General features: G+C 44.1%; 1 protein-coding gene across 1 annotated transcript; it reads right to left on the reverse strand.

The window, feature by feature from the left end:
- Window positions 1–939: 939 nt before the first annotated feature.
- On the reverse strand, window positions 940–11151 carry MESD (mesoderm development LRP chaperone). The gene is made up of 3 exons (XM_090029101.1): window positions 10948–11151; window positions 4256–4488; window positions 940–2852 (listed from the first exon to the last, which is right to left on the reverse strand). The coding sequence occupies exons 1-3, from the start codon at window positions 11122–11124 to the stop codon at window positions 2591–2593; spliced, it is 672 nt and encodes a 223-aa protein (XP_089885227.1). The 5' UTR covers window positions 11125–11151; the 3' UTR covers window positions 940–2590.
- Between the last annotated feature and the right edge of the window lie 1704 nt (window positions 11152–12855).

The raw sequence follows: 12855 nt of genomic DNA on the forward strand, positions 1-12855 counted from the left end.
GGTGATTAAAAGAATGCTGGAACAGGTAACAATCTGAAGCACCAGTTGGCACTTATAAAAAAATCATACCCCAAAAAAAAATCAGATCACACGAGCTAGCTCAGCTTTAAAATAAAACTGTTTTTTTGCAATTAGGCAGACTGGCTTTGACTGCAAGGAAAATTATGCACATTCAGCACTATTAAAGAATCAGGCTCTAACTTGCCTGTCTAGATACGTTTACACTCACTTCATTTTTTACACTGGCACTTTAAAACATTAGTCCCATGCTGGTTTTGTAAGCTGTATCCTGACAATTTTAATTTTACATACTTGTTCCCCGGATACAACTTAGTTGCTTGTACGGTATCTATAATAATTTCCAGGTTTCATATTCCTGCCTTTAAACTGTATCATGACACAGACTTGTGTCAAACTGAACAATGTTTCAGCATCCCTTCACTGCATATTATACAACAGAAACACACCGTAATCTCATCAGAGATCATACAAACATGTTAAAATTGCTACATTTAAATGACTGTTTTTTTAAGGCCTGGGTAAAAAGAAATCTGCGGTTTACCTTGCAAACTATCATGCGGTTTTTGTATAAGGATTTCATTTTGATTATTCTTTTGAACTTCTCTGAGAAAAGATGCAATAAAGGCCACACAGAATAAGGACCTAACAAATGATGTATCAATGATGAGAGAACAATGAGTTTATAAAAGCAGAAAACCACTTCAGTTCAAGTATGTACAGTTGTCTTAACTGCTCTGTATGTATGCCATTAAAAGAATAGAAAAGCAACATAATTAAACCCTGACACAAAAATACTGTACAGCTTTTCATTCAAAGGCTTAGGATGAAATATAGTACAGAAATCTATTCTACTGCAATTCCCTACAATTTAATCTTTAATTCACACCCTAGAAACAGGAAGAAATTATCACCTTCAGATTTCATCAGAATCAGTTAATCTTTACTCGTAAATAATTCTGGACCACAGACAGGGTTATCCTGTTTCCAAAACATTAGTCTGTTAAATTAACATTGTGCACATTTTTAAAAGAAAGAAATTATACTAAAACAGAAAGTTCTGTACAAGTTTTGTAAATGTCTTTTTCAGGAACAAGCATTCAGTTAGTAAAACAACAAAATTAACCATTTCTGAAGTATTTCAACATCAAAAGATGAAATCAACAATTACGGTTCAAGTTAGTACCTTTTAATTCTCCAAACACCTGGAGAATAACAATATTCCAGTGACATCAAACAAATAACAAATACTGTTCTTATCCTTTTAAAATGGATAAGTTTTCTAGGTTAGTTTTTATGCTCAGTCTTCAACATATTTGAGCAGTAAGAAAAACAAGTTTCCAACACAAGCATAGATGCAGACACAATCAGAATAAAAGAAACCCTTGTTTATTACAGTTTTTTGAAGAGAAATCAAAGCTTCTCCCCAGACATAAATTTTCATGGCATCTGACTGTTGTAAAAAGACCAAATTACTTGGTGAGAATTTTTCTTCAAATAGGTGATTCTCATTCACTTAAGAAAATAATTAAGGGGACCACCCAACTCAGAAATTGCATGCATGCAGCTTCTATTGGGGATGTATAAATACAACCAACAAAACAATCACACCCTACATAAAACTAAAATGTGCGGCTAGTTATCTCCATATAAGAGTTGAGGTTGATTCTTAAATCAACCAACCCCAAATTAAATCAGGCCACTGGTATTTAAACTGACCCTCCTGCTTTTGTTTCAGCATACTGAATTTCAGAAAATAAATGCACATAATATATGGCACAGTACCTAGGCAGAAGGGAGTGAGTTAGACAGAATAGGAGACCCAAGTCTTAATTTAATTTCACTAACATCACGTTTAGATTGTTGATCCAAATCCATTAATCCCACTATCATGACAAATGGATAGAAAATCTTCTCTCTTTCACTGATTTAGAGTACAAATATTTAACATGGTCTTTGTATTTATCTTGCATTATGTCTCCCAGGCACCTGTTTCAACATTAGCTATGATATTTGGAAGCTATGCTTTCAAGGCTCATTGGTACTGTTATAGTGATCAAAGTGCCCACAAGTAGGATGTTATTCACAGAAATTGTGGAAAAATATTGCTCAGTGAGCAGTTTGTATTCTGAGTTGTGACTATGTGAATAATTGACTTGCCTACACAAAATGGCCTGTCACTACTACATATTAACTTTGGTCTACTTTAAAGATTTTCTTTTTCCCTTCTTGCCATATTAGCAAAGTTAATAACATTAGACACAAAAGAACCTATTTTAACTTTAAACTGGTTAAGTAAATGTAACAAAAAAAGCTGCAACCTAAAGTAGTCAATCCCCACATATTAAACATTTACTTTGCTGTTACTGAAATGCTAAACATTAAAAAGTACACTTGTGTATTTAAACATAAAGAGTCTCTTGAACCAAGAAATCCTTCTTGCCTTCTTCCCCACCCCCCCAAAATAGCCAAGACTTGTACAAGTGAGGTGGGAAACTTAGACAGGTTTCACCATCATGAGCAGCAGAACTGCTGATTCTGTTTACTGTACTCAGTCTGGTTAATGTGGTTGTCATAGCTCTTCTCTCTCTTTGCTAGCTTGGTTATCTTCAAGGGGTTTAGATTTCTTCTCAGCATCTTTTTTCTTTTTAGTTTTTTCAGGTTTGGTTTTGTTTTTTACTTTTTCACTTTCTTCTGCTCCTTTACCAGGGTAAATCTGCCCTTCAACAGTTACATCTGCACATCTCTCCTGATTCACCAGAAAGTCTTTGATCTCCCAGGCATAGCTCCCATCACGTAGCATAAAAATGGCACGGTTTGCACCTACAATAAACCTAAATGAGAAAACACCATCAATTAGCATATAGCCTTTCAAGGGCTTAAACATTAAGCCTCATTCAGAGGAGTTTCCAGAGCAGGGTGTACGTTTAGGAACACAAAGGTACACATATTTAAGGAGGTACAGTTTCTTACTAGTATCTTCAGGGAATTAACTGCTGATACTGGTAAAGTGCCAGTACCATACGAAGCAGAAAGATGTTTCAAATAATGGTTAAAATACATAAACACAAGGCAAAGAGAAACTTGTAGAGTAAAAACTCAAAAAAGTTTCCAAGTAACTACACTGGACTAGGACATTAAGTTAGCTTTTGGCAGTAATCTAGGTGTTGTAATTGAGCTGAAGCTTGATACCATCAAGCAATCCACAAAGAGGCCTGTTTGCCTGTATTTCAAAAATTTGACTGATAATTACACACACACACACACAATATCAAAGTAAGATGCCACTAAGTGATTAATAAATATTATTACTGTGAACATATATTAAATCCCTTTCAGAGAGAGAAACAGCGTACCTTTACTTGGGGAAAGATTAATACAACAGGATTCTGAGTCTGAAACTAGGGCTGTGCAAAGCTACAAGTGCTGATTCGATTCAGAGGAGATTTGGCTCAATTCCACAGCTGAACTGACTCAGGAGACCAATAAAAAAAGGTCCAAATCTATTTGGAAAAGATTTGGAGATTTGGGGCAGTCCCTGCCCACTGCAGCAGGGCGGACTCCATGCCAGCAAGTGGGGCCAGTGGAGGGAAGGGGACCAGCTGGTGAATGTGGGTCCTTTTAAAAAAAAAAAAAAAAAAAAAAAGCCGGTAGGCTGGGGCTGGGTAGGGCAGCCATTGATGGGGCTGGCAGGGAATGGGGCCTGTCTGATTCAGAGATTTGGTGGTGGCTGAAGCTCTGAAATCAGATTTGGCTGAACTGATTTGGGACAGTGATTCAAATCACCAAATAAAAATCACTGCCTCCCAACCCCCGAATCATCCAAATCCAAATCAAGTACTAGCTGCTTCGCACAGGCCTACCTGAAACCTCTCAGTCTTCTCCCAAGAGCACAGAATTTAGTATCGTTCCATTTCAAGATGGCAATCTCTAAGAGTGGTTTCAGTAAAAGGAACAACAACAACAACAACAAAACAAGTCTTACTGCGGCAACCGAGACTTCCAGCTGGAAGCATATAATGGTAAATGCTGACAGTTCAAAAGATGGATAGTTGAAATGTATTCCAGAGCTTTATATATACCTGACCACAATACTCCCAGAGTGGCCTAAAGGAAGTTAAACAGGTTAAAGTGCAGCCATTTAGGACATGAAAAAAACAATGATTTTAAAGAAAGAAAAAGAAATATGAGGTTCTGCCCCAGCAACAAGAATTTCTCACTGTATATAACTGCTTACCTTTGCACATCATAGTTTGCATTAAAGAGACTGCCCTGCCATAAGCTAGTCAGTTCCTCTGTCTCCTTTTCAGTGGGGTTTCCCGACACAGTCACAAACATCATAAGAGTCTTCCCCTTCTTGGTCAGCTTCAGGATGCTCTCAGGCTTGCCTGGATCAATTTTTGAAAAATCAACTGGTGCCGGGGGCCTTCTGTGTTCAGGGAGATCCCCCTCTTCAATGTCATCATCTTTCTGTTTTTAAATAAGAACAGATGCTTAAAAAAAAAAAAAGATGACACATTAAACAGTGGCAAGTTTCAAAAGACTAGTCTTCAATTTGATGGGGTGGGGGTTAGTATATAAAAAAGTGACACATTAGTTAAGAGACTATTAACACATTGTTTGTGATGCAGAAGACCTTATGCTTGATTTAACAGTAGATTCCAAAACAAAGAAAAATAGCTAATTGTGTATTATGAAGTCTTAACTATGAGCCAGAACGAACTCTTAGGCAATGTTAACTTACATTTTGTTACTATTTCTCTCTTCCATCCCCTTACCCAAAACATAGCTCGGTCAAAATTTTGCACATATTCATGCCTCTGAAATCCCATTGACCTGGAGGGGGTGAAAGGCTACAACTACAAACTTCTGGTCCATTTACTGCATACTATATAGGAAACATTAGTCTTAGTGCCAAATCTATATGATAGAAATACTTTACTTGTTTATACAAGTCATGAAAAAAAAAACAGAATGTGTCAATACACCTTGAACAAAAGCAGTGTTGATAAATCGTGCAATACTAGACTTTTTAAATGAAGCCTTAGCTCCTAGAGTCATGCAATTACCAGGGAATCTTAGCTTGCTTTCTTTTCTTTCCTTTTCAAGTAAAGTTCTAGCTTGCTTGCAGAGAAAAACTTAAGGATGTGAACTCTAAAAACTCAAATCAATAAAAAAAAACAACCCCTTTTAAAAACCCCCCAAAAAACAAAACCCTAATTTTCTACTAATTAGGCTGACATTCTATAATACTGAGAAATAACAATCTAGCTTGAAAGGTATTTGCTACTCTGTAAGTCTAACATAAATGGACTGGGTAAAGAAGAGGGCAGAGGGCATACACGTGCAACCCATGGAGACAATTCCCACAAGGATGAGTGCTTCACAAATATGTAAGCGCACAAGGGACTATGCTAATCTTTTCTCTACCACTCCAGCTGTAAGTGCTGCCAAAGTGAACCTGGTTATAGTCCACTGAATTTAAAAAGGAGAGAACTTTTTCTCAAAATGGAGAGTGAGCTTCTATAGAAAGCAATCACAATTCTCAGCATTTCTCAGGGGAGTAGTTTGTTCACAAAGTGAAAAATGAAGATGGAAAAACGTACATGGGCATGCTCCCCAAGAACAAACAGCATAGCCCACTGAAAGGAGGAATTAGGTGGATATTCTACATTTCATTTGATTTAATATGCTCAACAAAAATGTACATGCTTAATTCCATATAAGTGCACAAGCCTCAGGAATAATTAAAAAAAGAATATACACTTACCCAGGCCAGGCACAGACATTACACTTTTACAAGTACAAGTGATCAGTCTCTACCCATAAGAGAAGTTTGGCGCGCACAGACTGGTTTGAAAGTGGCAGAACCCAGTGTAAGAAGGGCACCCCTACCAAAGGGAGAATGTGTTCCCTTTGCTACCAATCCAAATCTGTGCCGCTTCCAGAAAACCGTGCAACTCAGAACCATTCCACCTAGAGCTATTTAAATGTCTGCACCTAGCCAACATGTACATATCTGAACCAGAGGTAACTGACACATAGTTCTGTCAGCCCTGAAACTGGGTGGCTTCCTTTGTTTTCAAAGATTGCAATAGCAGTCCTCTAATATTTATTTCCCCCCTTACTGCTTCTGGTGCAGTTAAAGAATTAGAATTAGTTACAAAATGGAGTTATAGTCTGGTTATTTCTGTACAAACTGTAAGTTAAAGACAGACAGTAAAGCTAAAAGATGCTATGCATTCAAGCAGTGCCTGCATTTAACTGATAAATAGATAACCAATGGTGTTACAATGTAAGCGACAAACAAACTGGGACTGGTATTACATTATATTGGTGAGTGACTTATCCTTGAAAGAAGGTTAGTTTGCTGTGTTACTCTGAAGCAAGGCAGAGCAGCACCTTGGAGCCTAACTGCTTCAGTAAAGCATAACCTTTCAGAAGTGACAGCCTAATTATTCAGATTCTCTAAGGTGACACCCTGCCTTATCCTTGAAAAGGGTCATGTAGGATGAGCTGGCTTCCCCTCTCAAACAGGTCGTACTTGTTTGCTTTCTGATTAATTTCATTTTCATTTTGTTTGCTTTGACAAAACCCTGCTGCAATTTTTCACTTTGAAGGATCAGTGTTCCTTCATAAAGAGCTTTTATTTTAAGCCTTTTCTTATTCGCTTGTTTTGCATAAAACTTCTGAGCTAGACACATTTATGTTTATGTGGAAAAGCTGTTTTCTGATTGAGCACAGCCAGAAATTCCAGCCATAATCCCAGCTCTGCTACTGACTCACTGAAGTTATATATATGTGCTTTTAAAGTGATTTAGAAGTGAGGCCCCGATAAAGATCAGTTTAATATTCCATTCCATTCTTTTCCATGCTCTCTGTCCTTCATCTGAAGAAACGGACCACCACTTTCTTTGTGGGAATGCTGAGAAAGGTCACATTTGTAAAGCACTGTGAAAATGTAAAGCATTATGTTGCTGAACAAGAAATAAAAGCACATTTGATACTATTTTAAATTTAGTTTGATCAGCAGAAATGTAGCCTATTTTGCACATTTGAAATGGGAAGCTAGGGAGAATTTTAATTTAATCCTATTGTAGCACACAAACCATTGATGGCATTAGTAACAACAGACATTATTAATATGAACGGTTGAGAAAAAGTGTAAGCTGGGGTGGGCAAAATGGTGGATCCAGCTGGTGGCTGGACTCCATTTCCCAGGAGCCACTGCCCACGTGGCTGGGGCCAGTTTCCATGAAGACCCCAGCAGGAGCTGGTGGGGCCCAGGTTCCCATGGAGATCAGCCCCAGCAGTGCAGGCAAGGCACACGGCATAGTGGGCAGCTGCTCTGGGGCTAGGCTGGGATCTTGCAGTGGTGACAGGGTGGTCCAGAGACTGGGTAAAGCCACAATCTTCAGCCTGCACGGTCCGGGCAGGGGCATGCAGGCAGCAGATCGCAGCACTGCCCTGGCTCCAGCCCATACTGTCACTGCCGCAAGGAGCCGGGGTAGACCCATGACCCACTGCCGGCATGCCCCTGACCAGACCAAGCAGGCTGTAGATCGTGGCCCTGCCCTAGCTCCAGACCATGCTGTCACCACAGCAAGGAGCTGAGGCACAGCTGTGACCTGCTGCCTCCATGCCTCTTCCCTGGACCATGCACGCTGCAGACTGTAGCTCTGTCGCCACTGCAAGATCCCAGACCGGCCCTGGAGCAGTTCCCCGCACTGCTGGGACTGGTCTCCATGGAAACCCAGCCCTGCTGCTTGGGTCTCCACGGAAACCGGCTCCAGCCACATAGGCAGGGGCTGCTGGGAAATGGAGTCCACTGCTGGCTGCATCTGGCCCGCAGGCCAGACTTTGCTGGCCTCGGTTTAAGTGTTCACACAGCCTTACTGCTTTAAGTACAGACACAAGGAGTGATTGAAAGCTTCTCTATATGGCACATCATCACTTGAAGACTTCTCAGAAAGCCTTGTAACAGACATATGATAAAACTACTTAAAACATGGTTTGTAATGCAGACAAAATAAGTGAAAGGAAAAGCAGCAACTGAATTTTGTTTGACATGAATGAATGAGTCCACCAGACATGCATGAAAATTAAATCCACAGAGAAAGCATTAAATGGCTCAAACAAGACTACTTCCTGACCCTCACAGGGACTCGCATCACAGACCAGGCTCTCCATTACTGATTCTCGCATACTGTATTTCTACAGAAAATAGATAATGCAAAGTTAGCCAGGGACACTGGTAATTATTCTTTTGGCTCAGTCAAGTATGGGCAACTCTGATGTTTAAAATGAGTGCAATAACAATGAACTGTTTTAAAGAATATGAATTTAGCCTTGGAAAGAATTCTGGGATAGATTCTGGGCTCCATTCCATTGCACGCTTTTCGGGGCTGCTCCTTTAAGTGATTCTCAGTCAAGGTGCCACAGGATCCTTTTAAGAGTGCAACATAATATTAGCACTGTTGTGTGTGCAAATCTTTGCACACAATTCACAAGATAAACCCACAGATTTTCAGTAGGAATGCACAGCATCCAAAACATTCCTAGTTGTTGTGCTCCATGCTCTTTGCAACAAAAAAACCCCTTCCCTATTACCTTTCTGTAAAAAGTGAGTGAAAGCTAATAGATGGCATTTTCTGAGAGGTGCCTTGATCTAAAAAAGGTTGAGAACCACTGCTTTAAGTCACAGAGTAAGGCCCGAGTGCACTGCAGACCAGGATGAGACTTGCCTGCTACATTTCAGAGGGAAAGTCATCATCAATGACAACCTTTAAAGTACGGGTGCAGGGACAAAGATGAATGCAACTCTGGGAGTAGGATGAAGCCACAAGCAGCTAGTTTGGGGGGGGGGGGGTGTGTGGAGGAAGGGGTTGGGGGCAGCTCCCTGCTGCTGCACTGTTTGCATCCCTAAAGGAGGCCCAGGGGCATCATGTGCCCTCCCAGATTTGTGCACAAGGCAAGGGCAGGCCACCTGCTGCAAGCTTGGGGCCCAGAGTCTTCCAGGTGGGGAGGCTGGGCCAGGGCTGGGACTGAGGTGGGCAACAACAGTGCTGGGAAGGGTGGCCATGGGGAATTTTGGGGTGGCTACAGCCCACCACATAGGCACCCCTCCCAGCACCGCAGCCACCCACCCCACTCCCACTTGCTTGGAGCCCAGCACCAGCCCAGCCCCTGCCCACTGGGAAGAGGCTAGCATAGTCCCTAGCTCCAGCCTCACTGGGAGCTGTGCCCCTTCCCCACCCCCTGCACCAGCTACTCGCAGCTTCATCCCGCTCCTGGTGTCGCATTCAACCTGCCCCTGCCCCACTACCTCCCACAACTTGATCTGCCCCTACCCATACCCCTTCCCCCTCTTCTCCAAGCTGTCAGGATGCATTCCTGGCCATATACATGCTGCAGCTGCGAACAGGCACATGGCATGTATCATGTTATTGTTGGCTACACTGATCCAATATATTGGATATATTTCCTATATATATTTAAAGCCCTCTAAATCGCTGAGGATCTACACAGGTACAGATCCATGAGGTGGCTTCATGGTGAATGCACACATGAAGTCCTCCAGGTTCTTTAGCTTTCCAAAGTGTATGGGGCCAGCCACTACAGACTCCTGCTTTCCAATGCTTCCTGTTAGTTATCACAGGTATAGACAAACTTAAAAGCTCACAAAAATGAAATATTAACTGGTCATGTTGAACACTTCAAACCAAGGGTAAAGCTAAGGTTTAACCCTTATTAATCTTTTCTCTAACAATGCTTGTTTTTTGCAATAGACAAGGCATTTGGTGTAGACCAGTGTTGCTCAACCTTTTTGGACCTGACGTACCCCTCAGTGGACTCATGGCACTCTCCAAAACTTCTGTGAACTGAATAGCACCAATTTCAGAAACTAATTTATATATTACAGTGCTTACCTCCTTGCAGAAGGAGCAGACAGCAGGGGTGGAAAGACTGAGCACCTGAACTTACCTGCTTAATTTATCTGCTTACCTCCTCTTACCTGGCAGCATCTTTCAAAGGATATGGTGGCACCCCAGGTGCCCTGGCGACCTGGCTGAAAAATATCAATGGTCTAGACCAAACACAAGTGTCTGGGGAGTTCAAAAGAAGTATGGGATAAGCAAATAAAAGCATGCTCGAGCTTCAGGTGCAAGGACATAAGCAGATAAAGGGAGGCTCAGACTCTCCCTGCCTAGCTGCTCCCCCGCTCCAGCTGCCTGCCACCTCTGCAAACAGGGAGGCCCTACAATTAATTAATAAATTTGTTTTGAAATGGAAAGCCACTCAATCCACAGAAGTTAGGGAGGGGCGCCACAAAGCTGAACAGGTTGAGAACCACTCGTGTAAGGGACGCCAAGCAGAAAACCCTCCATGCAGCAAAGGGGGGGGAGGGGGGCTTTTCTCCTCCCCTGCAAAATCCTTGTAACACGTGAACATGAAGCCAGTTCCCTACGCAGCGGTTCAGCGCCCAACGCAACCGGGTGCACGAGAACAACGCATCTTTCACTCCGGCCAGTTTCAAATCCTCGAACACGACGTTTTGGAAAAACCTCAGTTGCAGATGGACCATTGAAAAGTAGAGGAAAGGAAGGATAGACGGGTCACGATGGCAGCAGCAAAACCCACTGGCTCCGAGCCAGGAGAACGGACGAGGGGAAGCGTGCGAAAGAAAGATACAGAGAAAAATAAACGGGGGGGAGAAGCAGGAGGAAAAGCAGAACCAAAGACGACAACGGGACGGGAAAGGCGCCCAAGAGAAGAACAGCGGGAGAAACGCGGGCAGGTAGCGCGGTCCCCCTGGCGCTCCGCCGCAAGGCGCATCCTCAGGGCCTTCAGCCGCCCGCCCTGCAAACACTGCGGCTACAGCCGGCGGGCAAAAGCCCCGGTCCCGCTGCATGGGGGGGCGGCCTGTACCTCCCACTGCTCCAGCAGCCGCGCCATGTCTGCATCATTGTAGTCCCGCACGTCCTTCTTCTTAGCCGGCCGCGACCCGGGCCCGGCCGCCCCGCACAGCGCCAGCAGCAGCAGCAGCAACAGCAGGCCCAGGCCCAGGCCCAGGCCCAGGCAGGCCCCGCGTGCGCCCGCCGCCATCTTGTGCCGCCCCGCGGCGGGAGGAGCCTGGGCATGAGCCGCGCCCCGCGCCGCGCCCCGCCCGGCTGGGTCGTTGTCCGCGCGCGCCCCCTGCCGGCCCTGCGCTAGGGTGCGGCTGAGCGCCGAGCGGCGTCCGGCCAGGCCCCACCGGGTTGTTAACTAACAAACCTCCACACGGCCCTGTAGAGCTGAGCAGCCCCGCGGCGAGGGTGGCCGTTGTAGGGCGCGGTCCGCTTGTCCGCTATCCATGCAAAACCCGACGCCTTTGTCCTCTGTTTTTCTCTTGAGAAACCGGATGCCTTTATGTCCTCTGTTTTTCTCTTCAAGAGAAAAACAGAGGACGAAAAGGCGCCGGGTTTTGTATCTACAGAGGACAGAATAGCAGCGGGACGTCCCCTAGGAGGGCCGCCGGACCTGCGACAGGCAGACGAGTGGTTAGGGACGATGAAAGAGGACGTGTAAAGCAAAGGGAAAGGAGCCTCGTGCTACTTTGGTACTTGGCTTTATCAATCCAGGGTCCACAGCTCCGGGAGATGGAAGAGCTAGAGGAGGTCCCGAAAAGGGCAACGAGGGTGCTGAGGGGCTGCAGTACGAAGAGAGACTGAAGAGACTTGGTCTGTTTGGTTTAGAAGAGGGGGGGCATGACGAGGGTCTGCAAAAATACTAAATGGGGACAAGAAAGTTGACGGGTTTATCAGGAGGTTACAAAATGATCAAGTAGGTAGTAAGTTTAAAACGAACAAGAGGAAGGTCTTTCTTGCGCAGTGGGCGCGTCTACACCAAATGCTTACTGCAGAGTTGCCTTGTTAGCTCAGCAGTAAAGTCTCAGCATCTACACATGTGGAGCTATTAGGCCACAATAAGCTACAAAACACCACCTTAGGTTAACACATGTGTTTACAAGCATTAACTTATGGTGGTGTTTATTAGATTATTGCGGCCTAATAGGCAAGTACTATTTCTGCCCTGGCTCAACGTGCTGTGGTCACAGGTACACATGTGAACATAGCACCCAGGAGCAATAAACTCCAGCGTGCACTGTGCCAGAGTTTATTCAGTTGCATTAACAGCACATATAAATGCATCCAGTGTGTCATTAAAGTGTGGAACACATTGCCACCAAATGCTGTGGAAGCTGATTAAAAAAAGTACAGAAGTACTATCCTGCAGCACCATGACATGTATAGACACTGAGAAAGTGTGTGGGCTGCTTGCTGCCTAGCCCTGGACTGGAGAACCCTCATTCCCTAACCGGCCCCTCCACAGCACATTGAGCCAGGTCGGAGCACCCTAGGGCTGGCAGGCTGACCCCCGGGGACCCCCTGCTGCCCAGGGCAGCTCTGCCCTGGCTCAGCATGCTGTGGTCCCAGGTGCACATGTAAACACAGCACCCAGGAGCAATAAACTCCAGCATGAACTGTGCCAGAGTTTATTCCGTCACATTAATAGCACATGTAGATGCACCCAGTGTGACATTAAAGTGTGGAACTCATTGCCACCAAATGTTGTGGAAGCTGAGAGTTTAGCCAGATTCAAAAAAAGGGATTGGACAAATTGTTGCCAGAAAGGGGCATCAGTAGCTATGGAGCACAGGAGTGAAGGGCAGCCTCTGAATTAGAACTTCCTAGACCTTAAATGCTGGAAGCTGCAAGTGAGAGAGAAGCAGTCGAAAAGAAAAACCCTGGTCATACCCTGTTCACTCCCTTTCAGCATCCACTCTCTGTCACTGAG

Source organism: Crocodylus siamensis, chromosome 15, assembly GCF_052110815.1.
Source record: "Crocodylus siamensis isolate JL-2025a chromosome 15, ASM5211081v1, whole genome shotgun sequence".
Taxonomy (NCBI): Eukaryota; Metazoa; Chordata; order Crocodylia; family Crocodylidae; genus Crocodylus; species Crocodylus siamensis.